The sequence below is a fragment of the Equus caballus genome, chromosome 24, assembly GCF_041296265.1.
Source record: "Equus caballus isolate H_3958 breed thoroughbred chromosome 24, TB-T2T, whole genome shotgun sequence".
In the NCBI taxonomy this organism is placed as follows: Eukaryota; Metazoa; Chordata; class Mammalia; order Perissodactyla; family Equidae; genus Equus; species Equus caballus.
This window is the reverse complement of record NC_091707.1, coordinates 24332232-24359885: the sequence shown is the minus strand read 5'-3', so window position 1 is coordinate 24359885 and position 27654 is coordinate 24332232. Positions and strand designations below refer to the sequence as shown.

The 27654-nt window shown below is 48.4% G+C and overlaps 1 protein-coding gene and 1 pseudogene across 5 annotated transcripts in view; one reads left to right on the top strand and one right to left on the bottom strand.

Annotated features, from left to right (window-relative positions):
* The window catches only part of PLEKHG3 (pleckstrin homology and RhoGEF domain containing G3), a 62217-nt gene extending 51965 nt beyond the window's left edge, over positions 1 to 10252 (bottom strand). For 3 of the 5 annotated variants that reach the window (XM_023627915.2, XM_070249554.1, XM_070249558.1), the window contains exon 1: positions 1796 to 1922. Coding sequence is in view for 1 of the 5 variants with exons in the window: in XM_070249548.1 (XP_070105649.1) it covers positions 6007 to 6161; positions 9805 to 9814 (165 nt within the window). In the remaining 4 variants the exon portion in view is untranslated. Of the gene's footprint in view, positions 1 to 1795; positions 1923 to 6006; positions 6162 to 9804 lie in introns of those variants that run through there. The other 2 variants (XM_070249548.1, XM_023627913.2) reach the window with 2 other exon arrangements.
* Positions 10253 to 26942: 16690 nt separating this feature from the next.
* On the top strand, positions 26943 to 27637 carry LOC138920598 (large ribosomal subunit protein uL23-like; annotated as a pseudogene).
* The last annotated feature ends 17 nt before the right edge of the window (positions 27638 to 27654 follow it).

Genomic DNA, 27654 nt, shown 5'->3' with positions numbered 1-27654 from the left:
TTTTGGAGACCCCACATCCCACACTCTTCTCCCACTGTGGAAAGTATCTCACGCTGTGCCTGAGGACCCAGCTCACACATCTGTTAATGGCCAGGTCTCTGCAGGATTTCAGTTCCACATGTGTTGACTGAGTGCTTCCCAGATCATCAGAGGAAAAGCTGAACTTAAATAATTTCCTGTCCAAGAACAATCTGTCACCTAACACAATGGGAAACCATCCAAGCTAGCCCGTAGGAGTGACACGGCTCCACCCACAGCCTCCAGCCTAGAAAGAGATCTGCTCTATCAGGACAGGCAGGGACTAGGTGAACAGGTCCTGATAACCCACGAGAGACCTAAACCAGCCCTGCAAATTAACACCGAGGCACAGGCCCAAGCCTAAAGGAAAAAAGTGAGCTTGTGAGAAAGTAAGATAGTCAAATGCCTTTGCACTCAGATCACAGCTGTTCCCTGGCACCAGATGCCAGACCAGGGCACTGGGTAGATATGGGCAGAGCTAGGAGAACACTGACAGTGGGAAATACGGTGGAGGAAGATGGATGGCAAAGAGGACCATGTGCCAGGCTGATGCCAACTTGGCTTCTTTCAGTGCACCTTCCACACTATTCCATGACTCCGTATCATGCTTCCTCCAGCTTCCAGACCATCCCAACAGGTTGGGCCTTGACAAACTCTCCAGCTGTCAGGAGATTGAAGGGAGGAGCCCAAGAGGTCATGCCCTGGGCTTGCTCTGGTCCAGAAGGGACTTAAGTTCTGGGCCTTCTCTGACCATAGTTTCTGCATCTATTTGGGGTCTTGTTTTTTAAAAACAAATTAAGCTTGCACACCCGTATTCACTGCAGCATTATTTGCAGTAGTCAAGAGGTGGAAGCGACTCAAGTGTCTATCCACAGATGAATGGGTAAAGAAAATGTGACATAGATATACAGTGGAATATTATTCAGCCTTAAAAAGGAAGGAAATCTTGTCACATACTACAACGTGGATGAAACTTGAGGATATTGTGCTAAGTGAAATAAGCCAAATATTATATGATTCCACTTCTATAAGGTATCTAAAGTAGTCAAATTTACAGAAACAGAAAGTAGAATAGTGGTTGCCAGGGGCTGGGGGAGGGGGAAATGGGAAGTTGTTCAATAATCACAGACTTTCAGTTTCACAAGATGAAAATTTGTAGAGATCCGTTGCACAACACTGTGAATGTAGTCAACCTTACTGAACTGGAAACTGAAAAATGGTTAGGATGGTAAACTTTGTCATATGTTTTTACCACAATTTAAAAATTTTTAATAAATAAATTAAGCTTTTCATGTCTCCTTTTATCATATATTATCACTATCCTATATGCCCATTATAGAGAATGTGGAAAACCGAGAAAGAATTTCTTGTAAGTTTTGTGAAAATATAACCCGTCCATAATTTAAATGTGATACAACAGGGATTACAGAGAAAAGCAACAGTGCCCTGCCTGACTCTGGCCCTCCTTTCCAGAGAACCAGCTCTACCCCTTTCTGCTTTTAGATGGTCATCACTGCAACACTAAGTAATTCACTGCTACGTGTTTATTTACCAGCTTCGGACATCTCTGACTCCTTCCTAAGAAACAAGGATTCAGCTCGCTAACCCAAGCCCCTTCTGCCTCCCCAATCCTCTCATTTTTAGTCATTACACTTTTCAGTTATTCTATTGGTTATCTTTGTCACTTTAAACAATGTCCTTAAAACTTGCTTGATCTGGTTAGGATCATTTTCAATAGCCTCCTTGCCCAGGAAAATGAGTTAATTAGGACCCTTACCTGTCTTTCCACCAAGATGTCCCCTTCTACCTCCAAATTTCTGTCAGTTTTACTTCTCCATTTATGTCATTCTGGTGGATAACATCTAATTTAATCTCTCCCTTTCACAATAGATTGATTCTAGAAGTTGAAAACCAACCCACCATGCTTACATAATGTGACTTTGTGGGTGTGGTTCCCTCAGTGTGGCAACACTGCGTTTCCTGCTCCGTGGTGCTTCATGATCACAACAGAGATGCCCTTTCAGAAGGCGTGTTTGGTGAATATGAGGGGCTTTCATGTTTAAGAAAACATTTCATTTCTACAGATTCCTCACAGTTAAAACAACAATAAAATCAGGGCAGAGATTATGGAGAACATCATCCTAACTGAGGTAAACTGTTGTCAATACCGGAAGGTCCCCTATGATCCTCCCAAATAAAATCTTCCCACCAGCAGGCCTGGTTGGCCTCTATAATTAGCAATTCACTCCTTTGCATTGAGCAAAGCCCTCAATGTGGTATCATCTAACATGCAAATAGTCCTGGGAGGGCCACCACATTAAGTGGCTGACACCAAGGAGGAACCCAGTTTTATCAGATCACTGGTTTCCTGTGTTTCAGGACGGGTGAGCCGGCTTTGGCCCTGATAAGCAGAGGCCCCAAGCAGCCACAGAGGCCTGGCCAGCCCTCCTGGGAAGGGGAGTGGGTGACAGCCAAGGTTTCTTCACTTTCTAGCTCCCACTCTCGCCAGTGACCAAAGCCGTTCTCCAAGGCCAGTGAGGCTGCTCCTGGGCAGCATTGGAGAGGCCTGAGGTGTCATGTGCTTCCAGCCTCAGGGACAACATCTACCCACCCAACCTAGCCCACAGCCCCTGCCTACTCAGAGCCCTGAGGGAAATGGTGTGACAGTTAGAAGGATAACCAGGGAAGAAGGCTGAGACTCTGGGAAGGCTCTAGGGAAAACCTGAAGGGGCTTCAGAAAAGAAGAGTCAAGGGGGGGCCCCTGCCTGTCTCTGAATTCTGGGGTTGACCTAAGCTGAGGAATGTTCTTTCCACTCCCTGCTTTTCCGTCATGTCTCATATCATCTGTGAATTATTTGCCTTGTGTTTGTCTCCACCATATGACTACAGGCTCCGTGACAGCAGAGCCTGCCCTGCCTTATCTCATCCCCAGCACAGTGAGTGGTGGGTTGCGTGTGTCCGGTGAAGATGTGCTGACTAAATGAAGCAATAGGCAAATGCAGGCGCTCTTGGCTCTTTGGCTTGCAAATACCCTTCTCAGCAGATCTATAACTTATTCCTTACTGTCCTCCCACATCCTGGTAGTGTTAGCTTGTTACACATGGAATGAATCCAACTGAAATACTAAGAGTCAAAAGGAAAGGGTTGTCTCTTCAGCCAAATCAAGGGTCTTTGGGGTTGGTTTATGGCACTGGGAAAACCCAGTGTCCTCCGGTGTGTGGAGTATTGCCCATCACACTTCTTGGTTGTAAAACTGAGTGCCGGTGAAAGAGGAGGGGGGACCCATGGGCCAGAAAAAGTGGCTTTTGGTGCCCATTTTACAATATTTACAGTATTTATTCACCTGTGGGTGAAATGATGTCTGTACAAGATTTTTCACTGCGGCTTTGTTTGAAATAGCAAAAGATTGGAAACAATCTAAATGTCCCATCCCCTGAGAATGGGTTAAATAAACGATGGTACTTCCATATAATGGAATTCAATGCAGCCATAAAATAGTGAGGAAGCCCTTTATGTTCTGATATGGAACATTCTCCTAGATATGCTGTTAAGCGAGGAAACTAAGGTGCAGACCAGTGGTCGTGGCTGTGGGCCGGAAGTATGTTGTTTGGGAGCAGCTTGGGGAGACTTTACTACGTGCCCTTTTCTGCCTTTTGAACCACGTGATGGTTACTTATTTTAAAATGTAACTACAATAGAATTTTGAAATAAATAATAACAAATGTCTCTTTTATGCCAAGCTATATCTTTCAAATTCATTTTTTGGTTTTGGCACAACTCTGTGAAATGAGTAACATTACCCCATTTTCCAAACAAGAAAATTGAGACTCGGAGAAATAAGGCAAGTGTCTCAGCTCACACATCCACAAAATGGTGGAGCTGGGACTTAAGTCTGCAGGCTTCTATGTTTGATCTGAGGGATGAACCCCTCTTTCTACCTGAGTTTTCTTTCTACCAGCAAGACCCATGGGTGCTTTATCCCAGGAGACTCATTTATAAACAGCCACTAAGGAGCCAACTCAAGGAAGCCCCTGCTCAGGCACAGACAAGCCCCAAGCAGGGAGGTCCTGGGAGCGTGTGTGAGGCTGTGTGTATGTGAGTGTGTGTGTTGTCAATGAAAATACTCCATAATCAATCTATACATGAAAATTTGGGGTGAGTTTATTCTGAGCCAGATGTGAGGATCATATAGCCCAGGGCCTTCCTTCCCCAAGGAAAGAAGGGCACCAAAGAAGTGGGGTGTATAGAGTGGTTGCATACCCTCAAAGAGCATGTTTCACACGTGATTGAAATGCCCTTTTTACAGCAGTCACAAGACTGCTCTGTCAGCCCAGCTATTCACACAGCAGGTAGCAGGTCTGCTGTCTTGGTGGACACAGCAGGAAGCGGTCTGTTGTCTCCAGTGGGATGGTCACAGGTGAGCACAGCAGTCAGTTCCAGACTCGGGAGAAATGCTTATCCTTAAGGAAATGCCAATGTGGGGGAAGTTGCATCCTTATCCTAACGCCATTTGTTCTTGTCTTTGGGACATAGGAAATACTTAAAGCAGATATACAATGCGTGCTCAACTGCCACATCAGGCCCTTTTGGAAAAACAAAGTCAGGCCTAATTAGGTGTGCACCAAATGGCTTCCTCACATACTCCAATATATCCTATTGCTTGCCATTTATTTGTAAGTGTGAATGTGTATGAACATGTGCGTGAGAGAGTATGTACAGGTGTGTGTGAGTGTGTGGGCATATGTGAATGTATGCACATGTATGAGCGTGCAAGCCTGTGTGAGAGCAAGTGAGCAAGTGAGCATATGTGAGTGTGTGATTGTGTGTGACTGTGTGAACGTGTGTGAGCCTATGTGGCTATGTAATGTGTGTGTTGTATGTGAAAGTGTGTGTGAGCATTTGTGGGTGTGTGACTGTATGTGAATGTGTGTGAGCATGTGTGGGTGTGTGGCTATGTAAGTGTGTGTAGTTGTGTGTGAATGTGTGAATGTGTGTGTGAGCATGCGTGGATATGCAACTGTGAACATGTGTGAGCATGTGCAAGTGTGTGTGAGCATGTGTGTAATTATGTAAAGCATGTATGAGTGTGTGCACTAAGGCCTGGGAGGTCTGACATGGAGGAAACCAACCATGGAGTCTGGCGAGAGGCCAAGGAGACAGAAAGTTAACCAGGAGCCTCCACTGGAAGTGGGAGGAGGAAGTGGGTGGAGGCTGGGGCAGACCTGGGGTGGAGCTGAGGGGAGGAGCTGGGAGAGAAGGCCCAGTGGGCTGGAAGAGCACCACCGTGCCTGGGGTCCAAGAGACCTCACGGCCAGAACCCCTCATGCCAGGGGCCCAGGGAGCAACATTCTTACCCCCAGCTGAGGTCTCCCCTGGTCCCACCTACACCAGATGAGTAGGGGCTGGTTAATTGAGACCCAGCAGGAGTGGTAACTAACTAGGAGGGAAAATTTGGGTGTAGCTGGAGGTACAGATGGAAGAGTTCATGTCACAACTGGCAAGCTGCCTCCCTCTGCCCTCGATGCTCCGTAAATAATCACTCTTGCGCCAAATGCTAGTGCTGCAGAGACAGGCCCCCTGCCTCTGCCCGACTTGGAGGAGAGGGAGAGCTCGAGGCTAAGGGAAGGGGGAGATGAATCTGGGAGGGTAGAGGGATAGGAGAGGAAGTGGGGGATGTTTTTTGGGTTTTTTCCAATTATTTTATTGAGATCATAATGGTTTATAACACTTTATAATTTCAGCTGTACATTATTATTTACTAGTTTCTGTATAGACTGCACCGTGCCCACCACCAATAGTCTAGATTTTAGCCATCACCATACATATGTGCCCCTATACCCCTTTTGCCCACCCTCCATCCCCTTCCCCTCTGGTAACCACTAATCTATTCTCTTTGTCCATGTGTTTGTTTATCTTCCACATATGAGTGAAATCATGCAGTATTTGTCTTTCTCTGTCTAGCTTATTTTATGAGGCTTAACATCATACCTTCAGGGTCCATCCATGTGGTTGCAAATGAGACAGTTTCGTCTTTTTTATGGCTGAGTAGTATTCCATTGTATATATATACCACATCTTCTTTATCTCTCCATCCATAGAAGGGCACTTGGGTTGCTTCCATGTCTTGGCTATTGTGAATAATGCTGCAGTGAACACAGGGGTGCATAAATCTCTTTGGATTGTTGATGTCAAATTCTTTGGATAACTACCCAGCAGTGGGATAGCGGAATCGTATGATATTTCTGTTTTTAATTGTTTTGAGAAATCTCCACACTGTTTTCCATAGTGGATGCACCAGTTTGCATTCCCACCAGAAGTGTATGAGGGTTCAAAATGTGGGATATTTTAAGAACAGATCTGGTGTGGCCTCATACACACTGCCTGCTCTGGGGGCTGAGTGCCTGCACGGCTGGCTGTTTCCTATCCATCCCACTGGGGCACCTGGCACCCTCCATGCCTCGCCTTGGCCAGCTGTGCCACTATCTCCGTGGGGTCTAGATGTTGATGTGGCAATCCAGCCTCCGTCCTGACAATTGCCATCTCTGTGTGTGTGTGTGTGTATACACTGTGTAAGCAAGTGAAAGGGGTCCTGGAAGGAGGCTCACCTTGCCCTTGGACCTGAGGGAAGCATCACCTCCTCTTAATGCTCCTGAGAAAGCCTGGGTCACCAGGCTCCTGTGCCAGGAAGGGCGCTGTTACAGGTTGAATTGTGCCCTCCCCAAAAGATATTGAAATCCTAATCCCCAGTACCTGTGAATGTGCCTTTATTTGGAAATGAGGTCTTTGCGGATGATCAAATTAAAATGAGGTCATTAGGGCAGGCCCAAATCTAACACAGCTGGTGTCTTAACAGTAAGGGGAAATATGGACACAGAGACATGCACACAGGAAGGCCACCACATGAAGATGAAGGCAGACGTCGGGGTGATGCAGCTACAAGCCAAGTAGCACCAAAGATTGCCAGCAAACCATCAGAAGCTGGGAGAGAGGCATGGAACAGATTCTGCCTCACAGCCCTCGGAAGGAACCAACCCTATCGATGCCTTGATCTCAGACTTCCAGCCTCCAGAACCGTGAGACAATAAGTGCCTGTTCTAGGCCACCGAGTTTGTGGTACTTTATGACGGCAGCCCTGGGAAACTAACACGGATGCTATAACACAGGGGTCAAACACGTGAACTTGAACTCAGGAGTGAGTTTGACTCTCAGCTGTACCACTCATTGGCTCTGCCACCTCAGGCAAGCCCCTCAAGAGCTCCCAGCCTCTGGTTCTTACACTTCACGTGGGACTAGAATGAGCACAGCCCTCCCAAGGCCGTCGTGAGGAGACGGGCTTGGCCCGGTGCCCAGCACATGCTGAGGATTCGGTAAACCGTGGCTGTTAGTGCTACTAAGAACACATTTGTTTTCAGGGTCTCGGTCAAAATTCCTGATGACAAAATTGTCCCCAATCTGCAAAGAGTCCAAATGTGAGAAGCCAGAGAAAGAAACCAGAAGAGAAAGTCACTTTGGGGAGGGCCTGTTGTGTCAGGCTCAGTGCTGTGTGCTTCCCGGAATAATTTAAATCAGAGCACTCAAGGCTCAGGAGTGTGTGCGCTGGGTCTGGGGGAGGACCCACAGGAGGCGGCGGATGGTGAGGGGGCAAGTCTGACGTGGGAGGTGGGAGGCATGGCAGGAGCCTCCAGAGGAAGGGACCCCCAGGCCTGAGCGCCCGCACCCCGTCCCCGCCGAGCTCTGGTCAGTCTGCTGGCCTGGGGAGGCCCCGAGTGGGGGATGTGCAGACTGCAAACATCACCCCAGCCGAGCCCGAGTCACCCGACTGACAGCAATAATGTGCCTTTCTGCCCTGGCAGACACAGAGGCCACTGTGAGTGCCGGCTGTGCCGTGAGACTGGAGGCACCGTGCGCCCCTCAGAAAGGCAGGATTGTCTTGGGCAACCTCCGTGGCGGGGGCTGCCACCCTGCACGTCACAACAAACCCGGAGGAGGCGAAGGGACAGCCACTCTCCCAGGACAGGGAGCCTTTGAGACTCCGGGCTTCGAGACCCAAAGAGCAGGGATAGAGAGGGGAAGCCGGAGCTTTCGGACAAACTGATCTTTCAGAGCTGAGGGATCCTTTCGAAGGCCCTGGGAGGAGCCTCACAAAACCAACGTCCCATCCAGAATGTCTGTCAGGACCCTCAGTGTTTAAGAGCAGGGGGTGTGGGGTCGGAGTGTCTGGGTTCAAATCCCAACTGCGACATTTCCTGGCTGAGTGACTTGGGGCAAAATTACAGATGGTCCACAGTTTCCCTCACCCCATAGACAGGGGGTTTGTGAGGATTAAATGAGCTGATGTCTGGTCCCTTGGTGGGCACTCAAGAACTATCAGTTATCATAATGATTGTTAATCTTATATTGTCCCAAATGAGATCAGAAATGCCAAACGCTTAGCACGGAGCCTGGTACCTCTAACTGCTTAATTAACGTCAGCCTGTGCTCTGCACCCCTGACTTCTGTCTGAAAAGCCCTAGTTTTCAGGGGCCTGCAGAGTGGCCTCTCTCTCTTAGAGACATCTTTTCTCCAGCAGCGAAATGTGTTCAGGGAACCTTCTTGGAATTGCTCTAGGCAAATGATCCTGTTCCATTTCCTCCTGGGGCTGGGCCCCAGGCAGCCTGCGGGGAGCTTCTGTTTGCAGGTGGGGCTGGCGGCCAGGTGCAGACAGGGGGCCTCCTTCGCCTGCCTCCGCTTGCTTTGCCTCCTTGTGAGTCCACATCTCGTGTTCTGCCTGAGCCCCGACCCGGCCCAGTTCTTGGGAGATTATCTTTCCTCTACCTCACGTCTGGAAGAGCCAACACCCTCACCACAGTCAGTGACCAAATGAGCTTCCAGAAGCTCCAGCCAGCCAGGCACGGCCCTCTCCGCCTCACGGCTCAGGACCCTGCAGGAATCGGGAGAGAATGTGCCTCCTGGGCCAGTGCCCAGTTCTGACTGAGGGCCCCTCCTCGTCCCTCCCCCACAGACACACAGGGCTTTATAGTCAGATTATGCCATGGAAACTATGCACACGGTCTGCCCTGTTCACATGGCCTCGGCAGAAAAAATAACAGAGCCTTCTCTTTCTGCCAAGACCCACAGTCCTCGCAGGCCGAACTACCAAGGCAGGCCCCTTATGTGAAACAGGTCCCCGCAAAAATCTCAGGAAGACTTGTCTGGGGGCACCCTGAAGTCACTCCCCCTCCTCCGGCCCACAGCCATCTGCCTCTCTCTCCTTGGAGATCTGGAGAGCTCAGCTGGCTGGGAATATGTGGCCTTATATGGTAGTTTCATTTTGGGAACAAATCTCATTTCCCTCTCCAGTATCTTTCTGAGACCTGGGAGCCCCACTCTGATCCTCCTCCAGTCGGTCCCTTCCCCATGGGATGAAGTCCACAGGACATGTCCATTCAGAGTCCCTCACCACCCCCACTTTCTAAACCTATGCTACCTAATATGATAGCCACTAGCCACATGTGACAATTTAAATTTACGTGATACTTAATTAAAGTTTTTTAAATTAAAAATTCAGTTCCTCATGTGCACTAGCCACATTTCAAGTGCTCATTGCCACCTGTTGCTAGTGACTACCATATTGGACAGCGCGCATATGGAGCATTTCCAATCTCATGGAATATTCTGTTGTACAGCACTGCTCTTGACCATGCTCTGGGATTCCCTGGTCAAAAGGCCCCCAGCCCACTTGGCCTGTGATGGTGTCTTCCCTGGGTCCGGCCTCCCAAGGGCAGATCCCGCCACCAGTGTGCATACCTTTAGCCATAAGGGCAGCCAAGGGGAGGCTGTGGTTGGAACTGGAACGTGTGAGCTGAAGAGCCCACTGGCATGCTCCTGAGGCCTCTCAAGGTGCAGGTCAGAGCTGAGATGGGAAGACGGGGCAGGGGGAGGTGTGAGTGCCAGACCAGCTCTCCCTGCGCTGCCACATTCCCGTGCAGAACTCCAAGGACTCTGATGACTCCGACCTCAAACCTGGCCTTCTGGGTCCTTAGGAAGGAGTACTTTCAAGGTCAGAAGATGGACCTCTTCTGGCTTTGTTTTCAACTTCTGGGCAGCAGCAGGATTCAGGCTCCTCCTCTTCTCAGGTCAGGGTCTGGCCCCTGGCCCACCGGCCTCCCTCCACCTGCTCCAGGGCTGTGACTGGGGGCTGGGGCTGAGCGCTCCTCTCAGAGCCTGGGGCTGTGTCCGAATGGGGAAGGTGACTGGGTTGGCATGCAGAGTTGAGAGTCTAGCAAGTGAGCTGAGACTAATAAACCCAAGAAACAACAGGTCCAAACAGGCCTCAGGGAAGTTTCGGGAGCCAGGGCCCAGGCCACAGAACTGAACAAAGCACCTTGAGTCAACACAGACAGGAGACCACACTGCCCTGGACTGGGAGCAGGGGCCATGGCCCAGGACTGGGCTTGCTTTTATTATCCCTGACGTGCAGACATGGGGGTGCGGGAGAGCAGGCCCCTTATATGGGGTCAGCGGTGGGTCAACAGGTGGTGACTCCAGTGACCAGGAGAGTTTACTTGTCACTGGCTCAACAGAGAAAAGGGAGGGTTTCTCCAGATTTGTCGTGAGCTGTTACAGGGTGGGCTGAAGGGTATGAGCCAAGGTCCTGAGCATGACCAGATGGATGCACAGACTGGGCTCCCTCTGTGAGGAGGAAGAGAAAGGAACTCCCATGTATTGAGTGCCTGGCACCATGCTCAGTGTTTTTACTAGCTGGGCACTGTCCGAGTGCCACCCAGACACTAGCAGCCCTGTGAAGAGAGAAAACTGAGTCGCAGAGGGGATAAGTAGCGTGTCTGAAGTCACACACCTTACAAGGGGTGGAGCTAGAATTTGAACCCAGGCATTCTGGCACCAGGGCCAGGCTTTACCCACTCTGCTGGCTGCTTCTCTAGTGCCTTATTCTCATCCCCATGACAACGGCGGGGTATACTAGCGTGACCTCTATTTTTACAGATGTGAAAGCTGAGGCACGGAACCGTTAAGTGACTTGCCCTACGTCGTGCTGTAAGTAAGCCGCAGACCCAAGATTGAACCTGTGCCTGTGACCACAAATCCCATGCTCTTCCTATCACCCCACACTGAGTCTCCAGGAGGGAACAAAGTGAGGGCTTAGCCAGTATGGTTACTTTTTGAAAATCATAAAATATAAATTTTGTTCTTAAAGAAATAAAGCAATGACATCCCTGCAATGATGGTAGTGTAATTAGCCTAGATCAACTCTCTGGGCCTCAAACTCCCAGCAGTGGACAAGCGAGCTTGCTATTGAAACTTCTTCCACAGTATTGCTATTGTGACTTCAGGTGCCAGCTGCTCATGCTGACATTGTGTACATCACTCCATCTGCACAGGTGAGAGGGTTTTACAAAAACCCTTTGTGGGGTGGACCTATTTTCCTGCTTGAGAATAAGTTATACCAGGCCCTGAGCTATTTTTGCCTCTGGTGTCTTCTCACTGACCCCTACCCACAGCCTGGCCCCACCTCTAAGCCCCTCCCCTCAAGGTCTAGAGGCCTTGAGAGTAGTAGAAAGAGCTCTGTGCCACAGTTAAAGGACCAGGTCTAGTTATGAAATCAATTAGCTGTGTGCGGTCAACTCAGTGACTTAACTTCTCTGAGACTTATCTGGAAAATGCAAACATTGAACCCAGTGACCTTCAAGCTCTCTTCCCACTCCAGGGCTGATGCTCATCATTATTCACTCATTCAACTGGCTTGGGCTGGACACTGTGCTACATGGTGGGGAAACGGAGATTACTACAGCCCATCACTGGCCCCAAGGAGCCTAGCACTGCAATGCAATTCTGTGTGGCAAGTGTCTTAATAGAGGCAAGCTGGTATCATGATAACTCAAAGCATAGAGTTCCTGCTTGGAGCAACAAGAAAGGCTTCAAAGAGAAGAAAATCTCTGAGCTAAATGCTGCATGATAAGAAAGTGAGGAGGGACATTCTAGCCAGAGGGAACAGCATGTGCAAAGGCACAGAGGTGGGGTCCAGCCCAGCACAGCCAGTCCTGTGATGTGGCTGGAGCTTGTTTGAGGAGATGAACCTTGAGAGATGGGCAGGGGCCATGTCATGGAGGCATGGGGACCCTATAGAAGAGTTTTTAGGAGAGGAATGACACAGTCTGATATGTGTTTGGAAAGATCATGCCAGCGGCAAGGATGAGTAGAGGAAAGTCAGTAACAAGTCTAGGGGTAGAAAGATGAGTCATAAAACCATTCCAACAACCCAGGTGAGACATACAAGGGCCTGAACTAGGGCTGCAGCAGTGGAGATGAGAGAGAGGACAGAGAAAAGAATTCTTCCAGTCTAAGGAAAGACTAAGGGCAGGCTGGACATAAAGAACTAGTCTAGGAGGCGTCTCAATTTCCTGCTTGGGTGCCTGGGTAGACTAGAAACACAGGAGGACCAGCTTGGGGGAAAAGATAATGAGATGACTTGGGGAAAGATGATGAAGTGTGTGTTGTGTATGCAAGTGGATGAGACTCCCACCATTTTTAGAAAACTTGTATCTTTTTTTTCCTGAGGAAGATTCACCCTGAGCTAACACCCATTGCCAATCTTCCTCTTTTTGCTTGAGAAAGAGTGGCCCTGAGCTAACATCTGCACTAGTCTTCCTCTATTTTGTATGTGGGTTGCTGCCATGGCATGGCCACCAACAGGTGGTGTAGGTCCGGACCCAGGAACCAAACCTGGCCTGCCAAAATGGAACATGCCGAATTTAACCATTTGGCCATGGGGCCAGCCCCAGAAAACTTGTATCATTTTAAAGCCAGTCCCTTAACATGCCAGCAAAAATACTCCCTTGGAAATGACTACCTCATTCCTAAAATCCTACAGTAATGGAGATACTGTTTTGGAAACACTTTCCAAGACATTTTCACTATCAGTGAGCTACATTCTCTTACTGAACCATGGGACTTATTGTCCTATGGAAGGAGAAAGGTGGATACCATCTAGAACAAAATTCACAGGGCAGGGAAGAAGGAAGATATGACTAAGGAAGTCTGTGAAAAACAGAAAGAGGAAGTACAAACCCTTCTGGTGTTGGAGGGAGAGAGGGAGTGGGTAGAAGGCCAGAAGCCAGTGCTCTCCCACCATGTTAAACCTGACCCCAGTGTGGAGAGTAGTAGAAAACCTCCGCAGAGGTTGAGAGCTCGCCAGAAACAAAAAGGATTGTGTCCCACTCCTTGATTGGAGCCCTGGAGCAGTCCCCATCACAGTGTGTCCCTTGTCTACCTGGGGCAGCTGCAGCAAAGTAGAGATGACTGCATGACATGTTCAGTACGGTGGGGGGGGACTTTAGATGTCCCTCCACCCCACCCTGCCGCACCCCAATTCCCTTTGGCTTGAATGTGGCCCAGGAGAAACCCAGAAGTTTCTAGAGCCACTAGGGAATACAGAAGGGCCTTGAGAGTTGAGAGCCTGTGGACCTGCCTTGGGAAATGGAAAACATGTGGAGACATGGAACAGGTGCAAGTTTGTACCTGAACCAGCACAGCTGAGACACGACCAATGAGCCAGGTGAGCCATCAGGCCACACCAGCCAGGACCTCAGCCATGGATGCCAGCAGGCCAGGTGGGTGAAGGACAGCTCTGCAGAGGCCACTGAGGACCAGAGGACAGCGCAGGGTTCAGCATCCAGACCACCCATCTTCCCCCATTGCCCCAGAGTTATACACAGGCTGGGGGAGGGGGGAGGGGGGAGGAGGACACCCTGAGAGCAGTTAACAGTCCAGGCAGGGATTGGACTGACCATTCATCCCAAAGAAGCTGATCTACTTTAATAAAACTATTTTACAGTGGAACAGACTGGTTTTCCTTTAATTGGCAAGTTTAAATTCTCCCACCTAATATTAACGGGAATGAGAAGTGAAGAAGAAGCTTGGTTCTAAAAAATAAAGAGACTAAATTTTTCTCTTTTTCTCTGCAGCTGAGCTGTAGTATGTAATTCTCGACACCTCCTTCAGCTTGTTTTCCAGTCAGGTTCACCCTTTTAAAGTGTACATTTCAATGAGTTTTGACAAGTTGTGCGATCATCACCTCAATGAAGATACAGAACGGTTCTGTCACCCCAAAAAAGTTCCCTCGCACCCCGTTGCAGTCAGTCACTTCCCCCGACCCCTGGCCTCTGGCAACCACTGATCTGTTTTCTGTCTCAATGATTTTGCGTTTTCCAGAATGTTGTATAAATGAAATCATAGACTGTGTTGCCTTTTGTGCTAAACTTTCAAACATATCTCCTTAACTACCTCAGCTTTCTCCTCTTCTCCACTCCGCCTCCTCTGCAAATTGCTTTATATGGACAAATCTGGACAGGCAGCAGTCTCGCAGTCTCCTCACCCCTCGCCCCCCGCCCCCCCACAACCTTTGTGTGACAACGGCCCCCGTGCAGGCTTCCCCCACACCCCAGGGTCAGCAGGTCTGGATATTTAACATTCTAATCCTGTTGGTTCTCTGGAAAGTTCCCTTTTCTTTTGAATGTGTTTCTTTTACCTCTTGGGATACAGATCCCTCTCTTCGAATCCCTCCCTGCCTCCTGGCCCTCTGGGCACGCTGGCCTCACTCTCTTTGAGCTTCAAGCGCCCTCTTCTCCTCAAGCTTTCTCCTCTCCTTCTCCTCCTGTGTCCTTGGTCATCTTGGCTTCTGTGCCCAGATAACTTACCATCTTACTTGCCACAAAGGCAGCCCTGCTGCCCAGCAACCTCCCAGCATCATTTGGTTGATTGGTTCGGGGTTTGTTGACAGGTGGGGTCTTTCTCTCAGTAAGGAAGAAGCAAGGGACCTCAACACTGCAATTTCCTTCTCACCTCACAGCCACGGCGACAGATTCTGAGTCTCCAGGGCAGGGACGGTGTCTTTACATGCCCTCTGGAGGGTTGCCTTCACAGGTGAAGAAATAGGGAGGTGAAAAGGTAAGACAAGAAGGAACAGCATTTGCGCTTAGGGCAGGGCCCAATTTGTCTGACAAGGGAGGACCTTTCTCTTCCTGCCTGTGCCAGAGATTTGCAAGCTGACTGCGCCTCAAAGGAGCTCCACACCCTTCAACTGTCTCCTGTGGCTCAAGCAGGGAGGGAACTTGCTGGGGAGAGGAGGGCTGCAGCATGTAGGAAAGAGAGTAAGTGCTGGAAGGGAGCATGGCTGTGGGGTGCTGGCTCTCTCCCTATGTGTCAACTCTTCCCTGATGTCGCTGACACCTTGACCTGACTCAGGGACTGGCCAGAATAAGCCCAGGCTGTAGTCAGACTTTTTGATGAAATGGGTGTTATCAAAGACCTTAGGCGTTATCAATGCTCCAAGGGAAAGGACGGGTGGGAAGGAAGCGTCCCTGTTTATTCTCCTAGCCAAGTGATCTGGAATTCAGTTCTGGAGTCAGATTGCCCAGTTCTGCTCCTAAACTCCTTCACTGACTACCCATGAGGCTTTGAGCAAGTTACCTAACCTCTCAGTGCCTCAGTTTCTCCACCTGTCAAATGAGGGTGGTCATAGGAACTACCCCACTGGATAGTAGCAGAGATGGAATGAGAACCCACACGCACTAGGCACATAAGAAGGGCTCAAAAAGTGGTAGCTGCTGTGGTGGTTATTATCATTATTTCCAGTTAAGAACTAAGGATCTTGACATCTCAAGCTATTCCAGGTGAAGCCAAAAAGAAGAGAATCCTCAAGTCTCAGGGTAAAGACACTCACTGACACCCTCCATAAAATCAAACCCAGGTCCTCCAACGTTGGCGGTGAAGACGAAATTCTCACGGGGGTAGGGACGGGGTGCAGCTGTCCTTACCCATGGCGGCACCGGTGAGGTTAGGGGGAGGTCTCCAGGGGAGGGTGAGTCTCGGGTGACAGAGCCAAGAGATCCAGCCACCCTGCTCATGCGGAGATCCCCCTGCAGCCGGCCGACGCTGGAGGACGCAGATTTGGTTTTATTAAGGAAGCCGACACATTTCCTTCTGTCCAGTGGGCCTCTGTGCTTCATATTATTGGTTTCCAGGATGTGAAATGTCATCCTAGGCCAGAGCCTGGAAAAGAATGGGCTGGATGCCTCTTTCAAGAGCTCTAGCCAACTATTGAAGAAAGTGGAGTCTACCTTCCCTCCAGACTTAACAGTCATGTTGTTTAGAGAGCGGCAGTAATAGCTGAGGTAAGAATAACAGTAAACATTTTTTTTCCCACAATTGCAATATAAGGATCACATTGATCTTGTCTACCTAGTATTATTATTCCCATTTTACAGAACAAGAAGCTGAGGCTTAATGAATTTAAATAGCCTGCTGGGGGGCCAGCCTGGTGGCATAGTGGTTGAGTTCACAAGATCCACTCTGGTGGCCTGTGGTTTGTGGGTTCAGATCCCTGGTGCAGACCTACACATGCTCGTCAAGCCATGCTGTGTCAGTGTCCCACATACAAAATAGAGGAAGACTGGCACAGATGTTAGCTCAGCAACAATCTTCCTCAAGCAAAAAGAGGAAGATTGGCAACAGATGTTGGTTCAGGGCCAATCTTCCTCACCAACAAAGTAAAAACTATAAAAATAAGAAAATAAATAAGTAGGCTGCTGGGGTCACAAAGACAGTAGATGACTGACTCTGGATGTAAACTTGGGTCTGTTTTCTTGTTTTATTTTTTTTCTAGCTTTATTGATATATAACTGACATTGAGATATAATTGACAAATAGCATTGTGGAATTTTAAGATGAACAACATGATGATTTAATATACATATATTTTGTGAAATGATAACCACAATAAGTTAATGCATCCGTCACCTCACATAGTTACCTTGTGCATGTGTGTGTGTGCATGTCTGTGTGTGTGTGGTGAGAACATTTAAGATAGACTCTCTCAGGAAATTTCAAGTATACAATATGGTGTTGTGAACTATAGTCACCATGCTGTAGATTAGATCCATAAACTTGGGTCTGTTTGAATTCAAGTTTCCTACCAATATTCTGTCTCTTAGAGGATTCTAGATCATATCTCAATCTAAGGAGAAAAGCATATGTAAGATCTACTTCCTTTCCAACCACCTTTGGCTATTTATTTTCTCATTGAAGTTCTGGGGAAGTCTGAAGGCTCAGCTCCAAAGAAGGAACAAGTGGCTCGTTTCTGCCCCCTAGAGGATGCAGCCTGCACCACTGAAATAAAGGCAGGAAGGCCACCAGTGAAAAAGTGTGCTCAAAATCCGGGCAAAATCCAGGCAGGTCCAGGCCTGCAAGAAATAGATCTAAAAAGAACACCTTTCAGTTCATGAAAAGTTGGTGATAACAAGTTGGGGATTTTCTGGACCAGGAGTGAGAACAGAATAGCAAGGGCAGCATCCATAGTCAGACTGGAGCTCTCATTTTAACACGTGCCCCCAGATGATTCTTATGCTCAGGCAAGCTTGGAAAACATGGATGCCTATGATTCATTCATCCTACAAGGGTTTGAAGAACACCTCCCATCCATGGCCTGCTGCTGCCTCAGCATGAGGCGGACCCCCAGGGAGTCGAGTCTAGGTCCCTGTCCATGGTCAGTTACATCACCTCTCAGGGCCTTGGCTTCCTAATTTAGAAAGTGGCCCATTTCTGACTGATGTGGGAGCCAGGAGACCTAGGTTATGCTTGCAGACAGGGTGTGCTTTACTCAATCTCCCAGACTCAGTTTCCCTGTCTGTAACACGAGAGGGTGAACTCCTTCCTGCTCCGAGATTCCCAAGTCTCTTTCTGTCTCTGTTGGACCCCAAGCCCCTGATGAGAGGCTACAGGGAATCGTTGGGTGACCTGTTTGGGAGGCTGGTCTCACAAGGGCTCAGACCTACCTCCTGCCACTCTGCTCTCTTGGTTCAGAGCTTTGCGCGTCCCCGTGGTTTGCATACACAGCCACATTGTTGGAGCCTTCTTTTCACTGCTGTGTGGAATGTGAAGTGGACTTTCTGTTCACACAAGGGCCTTGGGGAAAGTAAAGTTGGGTTGGAAAAGGAAAGTTCTCTAGAAACCCAGAAATAGGGCTTCTGAGATCCTGAACTCTGGAATCAGATGGACCAGACTTCAAATCCTAGCTTTGCTAATCATTAGCTGTGTGATTTTGGGCAGGTACTTACACATTCTACACTTGGTTTCCTCATCTGTAAAATGGGCATAAGAATAGTAGCTCTCTCACTGGGTTGTGGTGAAGATGAAATGAGATGATGCCATGAAAAGTGCTTAGATTAATACCTGGTACATGATAGATGTTCTGGAATGTTCCCTGACTGCTACAATTGGGAGATGGCAAGGCAGTTCAAAATTGGTGTCCCACACAGAGACGTAGTATCCAAGGACTCCTTCAGGGAACTCCAGCTTGACCTCTGCAATGATCTGAAATGCCATGTGTCCCGTCACTCTTGTTTAAAAGTGTTCTAAAGAAGCCAAACCCTCCTTTCCCAGATTTCTCAAGGTCAGTCCTTAGTGGGTCCTCGGGCTCACAGTTCCACTACCAAGTCACCTGAGGGTGTGGCCATCTGGGTTTGAGGCTACGGGAAAAGAGATGCATGAGGGGCCCCGGGCAGGCCAAGGCCTCACAGACGCCCTTTCACAGGAGCCAGCCCAACCCGCAAGACTTCGGAAGGCTGAAGTGTGAGCCTGCTTGACACTTTGGTTGTTTGCAGCTGGGGAATGAATAATTACCGCCTTTTCTCTTTTAATGAGCTACTGCTTTTGACTAAAATTAAACAAAAACAAAATCCACAAAAACACCCAGGCATTTCAGGGCAGCAGCAAACAAGCATGTGGATTGGCCAGAAAGAGTGCTAAGGTCTTAAGAGCAAACTGCTTATTGACTGAAGAGAAAGGTCCCTATAAGAATTGGCATCAGCACAAAAACACGGCTTTGAGACTGCACCGTCTCGCCCCAACCCTGGGAACAGCAGCAGCTGCCTCGGCCTCTGGGGCCTATTTAGGGCTGAGGGTGGCGTAGACAGGGGCGCTGGGCTCTGGTCTCACAGTGCACAAAGGGCTCCACACTCTGTCTTTCGAGATTATCTCCAGATGCAGGATTGAAAGAAGGTGACGTTCAGGATAGAACTCAAAATTCGTGTTCCGTCACTGCCGATAGGGCACCGCATGTAATATATTTAAAGTACGTCCTGGGATTATGTTGTAAAAGCAGTTACTTTTACTGTATTTTTCTGTGGTAACAGTATTAACCTGTTAAATGTAAACATTTAAAATATGCCGCTGTTCTCAACAACTGTTTTTGGGGTTGGGGGAGCCATTTCTTCACATTTTAATATTCAGTACTAGGAGCCTTAAAACATGCACGTGACAGCGGGTCAGGCCTGACCTCCAGGAGGCCCTGGCCGGGACCCGGTGCAGCTCCAGGTGTGACTGTGTCTCTCCTGCAAAAGTGGTTTCACTCTTTTCCAAATTGTTTTTTCTCAGAATCTCTTTGCTTCTCAAGAGGAAGAGATAACCTGGTAAAGGATCAGCTTTCCCTGCTCGTTCAGAGGAGCCATATCTTCGAGGACAAACCTTGAAAATGCCCCTTGTTCAACCAAACTGACAAGGGCCCCTGAGAATATTCACGTGAGGAGGGTTCCCCGTCCCTACACATGTCCTGCTGGGGTCTGAACTACAGGCATGGCGCATCTCCTGGACTCATGGCAGCTCTAAGCCACGGCTCCAGATAGCTCCAACCGGTTTTCTTTCACCTCTTCTGTAAACTTCCAAAGCCTAGAATACAAGACATCAAAATTCTACCTTGAGTATTTGCCACCTGCCCCCGTCCCCATGTGATTGAGATGATGTACTTGGCCTCCATATCTAGGGCGTATTTGTGGATCTGACACACCTCGGGAAATCAGTTTTAAGAAAAAAGGGTGGAAGCCTCCCTTTCCTGTTTCCTCTCTTGAAGGTAATAAAACTGCTGGTGACGGACCATATCCAGCAGGAGTGCCGGCAGCCAGCCCACAGCCACGGATAAGGCACGGCCACATCTTTTCCACACAGAGTGCCAACATCTCACCCTGCAGGGGCCAACTATTCCTCCCAACCATAGCTAACAGGAAAATCCAGAAAGGCCTGGACTTGAGCCAGAGCCCCCAAATTTGCATCATTTTCAGTGATGAATTGTCCACTCAATCAATATATATATTTTATGGCGGTATTTTTTTTTTTACATTGGGATGTAATTCACGTAACATAAAATTCACTACTTTAAGGTTTACAAGTCAAGGTTTTTTAGTATATTTCCTATGTTATGCAACCATTGCTACTCTCTAATTCCAAAGCATTTCCATCACGACAAAAAGAAACCCCATCAGCAGTCGTTTCCTGTCACCTCCTCCTCCCCCCAGCCCCTAGCAACCACTAATCTACTTTCTATCCTTCTGGATTTGCTTATTTGGGACATTTCATATAAGTGAAATCACACAATACTTGACCTTTTGTGTCCAGCTTGTTTTCCTTAGCATAACGTTTCCAAGGTTCATGTGTGTTGTAGCACATATCAGAACTTCATTCCTCGTTATGACTGAATAATATTCCATTGCATGGATACAGCATAGCTGATTCACCCATGCATGAATTGATGGATGTTTGGCTTGTTTCCACTTTTTGTCTATTATGAATAATGCTGGTACAAACATTCACATACAAGTTTAGTGTGTGGACACATGTTTTCAATTCTCTTGGGTATATACCTCAGAGTGGAATTGCTGGGTCATATGGTAACCCGATGTTTAGCTTTTTGAGGATCTTCCAGACTATTTTTCCACTCAGTAGTTATTAACTGACACCTATGTTGCTGCTCCGCCGGGAACCACCTGCACGGTGGCGGACCAGACGGGCCTGGCACCTGCCCTCATGGAGCATACAGTTCAGCAGAAGAAGGCATGAAACAGAGCATTAAAAAACAGACTTTTAAGCACACTCATACAAACGCCAAAAAGGGAAGTTCAGGCAGCTATTCAACTGTAATGCAGGGAGCCCAACCTGGGGACTGAACCGGGCGACAGGACCAGAACACAGACGCTCTTGAGACATCAAATCCAGAGCCTGCGAGACCAAAAGAGCCTCCCAATAAACTAAAGTGAAGCAGTTCTCGTGATTCAGTTTCTGAAAGTCCTCACCATCTGGGTGCAGAGAAACTCCATACAGGGGTAGTGTCTAGAATGATTTATGGGGATGCTTAGACATGGAAATGTGGGCAGGGAACAGGTCATAACGTTTGAGGATGACAGTTCTTGACAACTCCCTTGATGTTGTCGAAGAAACTCTCACATTGGCTTCCTCCTCCTCAAGAGGGATTCGGGGCCATGCCTCTGTCAGGCCCAAGAGGATTCACTCCCTTCCTCACCTGCCCCCTGCCTTTGCAGCTTCCCTTCCCTGCAGCTGTTCCCAGCATTCGTTTAAACAAAATCAATGTCCTACTATTTAAAATGAAAGTTAACTCTTCAGCCTCTAGCAGGAAGAAGAAAAGCTCTGAAAATGTTGCCAATTAATTCCCAGTGATGTGAAAGTTTAGTTTGACCTCAGGATGTTAAAATCATCATATGTCAAGTGGTAGAATTTATAAAGTTTCATTCCTGTTGAATTAATCGAAAATACTTGTACTTTGATCAAAGCCCTGGGCTAGGTGCTGTGGGGAGGTACAAAGGAAAATAGGCATCAGTCTCTGTCCTTAAGAAAGCACCTAGTGAGAGAGAAGAGCCTAATAAAAGATAGATGCAGCACCTGAGGGTCCCATGAATGTTCCCGCCATAAGAGACAGAGTTATGTTGAGGAGGAAGAGAATTCTCTTGGCTGGGCTGAGAACTCCAGACTTCATGAAGGAAACCGGACTGAGGATGGACAGGCTCTACACAGGTTTTCAGTGGAAGAGATGGCATTCCAACAGGGCAGAGGATGGGTGCAAAGACCCAGGGGTAGGAATTTAAAAGACACAGAGAAGTTGCTGAATGAAGCTTTGTTTAAAAAGAAAACAGAGAGCCCCTCGAAGTTTCTAGTTCTTATCAAACAGTCCCAGTAAGGCCTAAGATTTGTCTTTCATCCTTAACCAAGGAAAGGCCCAAGTATTGGGGTGCAATGATCAAAAAGAACACAGTATGATCCTCCAGTTGCTCTTTCTCATGCTTCACCCTCGGTGTGGGAAACATCCTACAAGCTTAGGGTCCCTCCATGCAGATGACAGTGGACCTGTAGAAAAGGGCTCTCCTCTGGCTGATCCTGGCCGGTGCTGGTGCTGGAGGAGCAGCCTGGGGCCTCCCTCGGGTCTCTGGGGTGGACCAGACCCTCCAATCCCCCGTACATGTGGTGGTCCCACCTATCAGATGTGGCATGGGACTTTTTGCCTTCCATCTTCCATTTTGTCACTGGTTGGTTCATTTCTATACTCCCCAGACCTTCTCCCTGTTTTCTCCACAGGCATCTGCAGAATGTCTCTGTTCCCTTCCTTTACAGCGCTTGTTCTCAATGCGGGTGCTACTGCCCTCCAGGAGGTGTTTCAGAAATTTTGGGGGGCTTCTTTTTGGTTGTCTCAGTGCTGCGGAGGGCACTACTGGCTCTTAACAGGGAGAGGTCAGGCAGGCCAGGAGTCCTCCTGCAATGCACTGGAAAGTTCTGCAGGAATTGTCCTGTAGCTCATGCGATGTTTGAATGTCCCACGAGAATTTCTATGGAGAAAACAATCTATAGTGTTTTGAGCCTTGAAACCTAACTCCACTTTACACATAAACACAATGTGTTTTTTTCATAGTTTCATATGCCCAGATTTCCCACCCCACTCCCAGGAATGCAACTACCATGTAAACAGAGGGAGAATTGTACTTTGTCTTATGCCAAATTTTACAGTATTCACTATTTTGGAAAGTCACACCACCCACAGCAACTCCACTTGTGTTTTTTGAGTTTCCCACACAACACGCCTGTAGAGGCTGCACCTGCTGTGCTCACATTCAAAGCAATGCTGTGTACAGGTGCAGGACATCAGACTTCTCTGCTGGAACTTCTGGTGCAGCCACACCTGGGAAGTTATATTTTGAAAGATGTAATATTTTATTATAAATTGGTTCCCTTTTCCCTTATATTACAGTTGGGCATTTGTGACATTCTATTTTCCAAAGATGCCACACCAATAGATACCGCATTCCAGACACTCTTCTTATGACCTGACACTGACATTCTTCCACTGAGTTGGGGGGGTTCTATGTTCCTTTCCCTTGTACTTGGGTGGACCTTTGTAACTGCCTTGACCAATAGAATGTGGTAGAAGTAGTGCTGTGTGACTTCTGAAACTAGGTGTGACGGTTAATTTTAGGTGTCAACTTGGCTGGGCCACAGTGCCCAGATATTTGGTCAAACATTATTCTGGATGTTTCTGTGAGGGTGTTTTTGGAAGAGATTAACATTCAAGTCTGCAGACTTTGAGTAAAGGAGATTGCCCTCCATAATGTAGGTGGGCGTCATCCAATTAGTCGAAGGATTGAATAGAACAAAAGACTGACCTCCTGCAAGTGAGGGGGAATTCTGCAGCAGATGGCCTTTGGTCTTGAACTGCAGCATTGGCTCCTCTCTGGGTCTCCAGCCTGCTGGCCTGCTTTGCAGATTTTGGACTTGCAAGGCTTCATAATCACGTGAACCAATTCCTAAAAATAAATCACATATATACATATTCATCCTGTTGGTTCTATTTCTCTCAAGAACTCTGACTAATACACTAGGTCATAAAAGGCAATACAGCCTTCACCTTGCTCTCTTTTTCTCTGGGTACTTGCCTTTAGAAAGAAGCCACCATGTTGTGAGGAAGCACAGGCCACATGAAGAAGCCATGTGTGTATTTCCTGCCAGCAGCCCCAGTGAGGCCCCTGCTGGCAGCCAGCATCAATCACCAGACATGCGGGGGAGGCAGCCTTAGAATGACACCAGCCCCCAGCCTGCATCAACGCCTGCCATCTGAAGCTCCAGACAGCATGGAGCAGAGAATAGCCATCCTTACTGCGTTTGGTCTGAACTCCTAACCAACAGAGATCTTGAGATAACAAATGGTTAAATAATTTTGCTTCAAGACCTAGTTCAAAACTTTTTTATCTAGACGATTCGATACTTGAAAGACCAAGTTGCATAGGTCTCTAAAGAGAGTGAAGATTAAAATTGCAATGAAAGCTTTGCTACCAAATCTGTGAAAATTGAGCACACCTTCCCTAATCTAGGGACACACTCTCCTTTGGGGACTTGCTAAACAGGTGCTTTAGACGATGAGGCAGAGGAGGCCCCAAACCACATGCTCTAATGTCTGGCCTGGAGAAAAGCCACTTCCCCTCCCAGCGGCTACACACCCGGACCCTCAGGGGTCTGGCCTCCCACATGCATCTCCAATCCAGCCTGCCTACATTTAAGGGAAACTGATGGCCAGCTTTGAGGCAGAAGCAACTGGCCAAGAGTAATTGACTGCTTTCCAGAGTTTCTGAAACGAGGAGATTTAGATGGACCACCTCCAGATCCAGAGTCACGCCCTCCAGAGGCCAAGAGGAAATTCAATCAAGCCCCAGGCTGTTCAGGAAGAGACAGAAGTGAGCCCCGGCATGCCGCCACAAGGAACAGGAAGCCAGACTGCGAAGCAGGGGCTCAGTGCTGGAGCTTTCCTTCAGACGTCAATGCTTGAACTTGGGAACTTGAATTCAGGCCAAAGAAAATAATTTTGACCAGTGGCTGGTCCCAAAGACAACAATGCCCATGATTACGGTGACACGTTCTCGAAGCACAGCCACTAAGCTGGAAAGCCAGTGTTTAGTACAATAAAAGTTGTTCATCCCGTTGAAACACGTGCAGGCAATAAAGACAGCTAGAGTTCGTGGAGGGCTTGGTATGTGCTAGGCACCAGGTTCAGCTCTTTACAAACAGTATCTCATCGAATTCTTAAAATACCCTCGGAAGTAGGTCTAGTGTGAGCTCCACTCTACAGGTGAGGGCACTGAGACGTGGCCTGCGATGCGAGTCAGGCGTGTTGGATTTCAAAGCGGGTAAGAGTCCTCTTACCCACTTCGCTGTCGTCCTGCATCCAAAGGCAGAGAGACTGTTTCCCACTTAACACTTGAGAGTGTATTTCCCAAGTACAAGGACATGCTCCTACAAAACCACCATTCAACCATGACAATCAGGAAATTGTCGCTGATTCAGTAATACCATCTAATCACAGGCCCCATTCAAGATTCGCTGACTGTCTCAGTCACATCACAAGAGGTCCAGCATCCACATCGGGATCATGTTGCATTCAGTTGTCATGTCCCTTTTGTCTCTTTCATTCTAAAACAGGCGCTCAGGCTTTCCTCATCTTTCGTGACCTTGAAATTTCTGAAGAGCACAGGCCAGTTGCATTACAGCATGCCCCTCAATTTGGGTTTGTCTGATGCTTCCTCATGATTTCAGTGTTTGGGGCAGAATACCACAAAAATGATGCTGTGCTCTTTTTAGGGCATCATATTAGGAGGTGCACGACATCAATTTGTCCATTCCTGGTAAACACAGAGGGACTTTTAACCAAAGACCTGGAGTAATATCCTGAGAAGGAAGATTACAAGAGCCTGGAATTCTGCCCCATTCGACAAACCCTTTGATACACTTTGACCAGTGGGCCAGCAGGGCAGAGGCCAGATCTGGTATACAAGGGACCAACAATATCCCTGGAAAAGTGTTAGGACACAACTGGTTGTGTCTGCCAGGATTCCTCCTAGGGAGAGAATGTGAGCGGTTGGAGGGAATTCTTCAACAAGCCATTTGGAGAGGAGGGTGAGACCCCACAAGGGCATTCTAGAATGTCTGGGAGAGCAGCACGCTGGACGCTGGGAAGAAAAAAATGAAGCTGATAGAGGAGAGGGGAGGAAAGCTTGAGGCAAGAAAAAGTGGGTGGGAGGAGACAGCATCAACCAGGGGCTCAAAGTATTTGCTTCATGTACCTTCATAGGTGTTTAAAAAATAAGTTTATTTTTTAAAGGTTTTATTTTTCCTTTTTCTCCCCAAAGCGCCCCGGTAAATAGTTGTGTATTTTTAGTTGTGAGTCCTTCTAGTTGTGGCATGTGGAGCACTGCCTTAGCATGGCCTGATGAGCGGTGCCACGTCCGCACCCAGGATCCAAACAGGCAAAACCCTGGGCCGCCAGAGCGGAGCGCACGAACTTAACCACTCGGCCAAGGGGCCGGCCCCTTATTTTGATGTACTTCTTATTCAGTGGAGTTGGAGCCAAACAACCTGTGTTAATCCCGGGTCACTGGGCAAATTACTCAGTCTTGCTGAGACTCAGTTTTCTCCTCTGTAAAATGAGGAGAAAAATAGCTCACAGTGTTGCTCTGGGGGCTAAATGAGACAGCGGCTCGTCACATAGTCAGGCAAAGTTGATTGTGCGTCTGCCGCATGGCCCCATGGTTCCTTGTGCTGGGAAAACAGCAGAGGACAGACAGATAGGAATCCTTGGCCCCACAGAGCTGACATCTGGGGCGCAGCCTACCAGAGTGTTCTCCAAATTGTCGAGCACTGTGCACGTTTAAGGATTTACTGCTATTCAAAGGTAATAGTGAGTGTGACCTGTGTATTACGGACAGGGACCCCAAGTCACAGAGGTTGTGTAAGCAACGGTAGCTCTAAGAAGAGAGGGGAGGTCACCTCCCAATTCTGTTCAGAGTCTGTTATCTGTGGAAGAAATGTTCCCATTTGGAAACCTCCCATGGTGAAGAGGAGCAGAAAAGCTCTGGAAGGATGGCCACCAGACGTTCCTGGGAGGAGGATGAAGGACAGACTTTGACTCGGCCACAGCTGCTGAGTCAGGAGCAAGCTGGGCTCTGTGATTCTGGGATCTGGAGACAGTGATCCTGTCAGGGGAGGAGCTGCTCTGTGGTTCAGTCTTTGGCTCCCTCTTGCCTTTCTGACTTTCTCTGCCCTTTCTCAGATCCACGTCCTCCTCACATCCTCCCAAACCCACACAAACACATACACAGCCTGACGTTTCAGTCATCGCGATTTCCAGGCAGATTTCACAATGGAGCAGCTGCCTCCCCGTTCATTTCCTCTCCTTTCCCTTGCACTTTACAGAGACCCAATTGACACACACAAAAAAAGTTTTTAACAGAAGCACAAACAGCAGCTCATTTTAAAAAACTGTTTTTACGCTTTCACACGGATGGTGCTGCAAGCAAAGAAGGAAGCCCCTGCACCTCCCAAAGTGGAAGCCACAGCAAAGGCCTTGAAGGCCAAGAAAGCAGGGCTGAAAGGCACTCACAGCCACACAGAAAAGAGAATATCTGCACGTCACCCACCTTCCGACTGCCCAAGATTCTGAGCCTCCAAAGGCAGCCCGAATACCCCCGGAAGAGTGCCCCCAGGAGAACCAGCTTGACCACTACCTCATCATCATGTTCCCCCCCCCCACCAAGTCAGCTGTGAAGAAGATAAAAGACAGCAACACACTGTGCTCACTGTAGATGTCAAGTCCCAGAAACGCTGATCGAACAGGCTGTGAAGACGCTCCATGACGTTGACGCGGCCAAGGTCCACACCCCAATCCGGCCGGACGGAGAGAAGGTATACGTGCCACTGGCCTGACTCTGATGCTCTGGATGTTGCCAACAGAGCTGGGATCCTCTGAACTGAGTCCAGCTGACC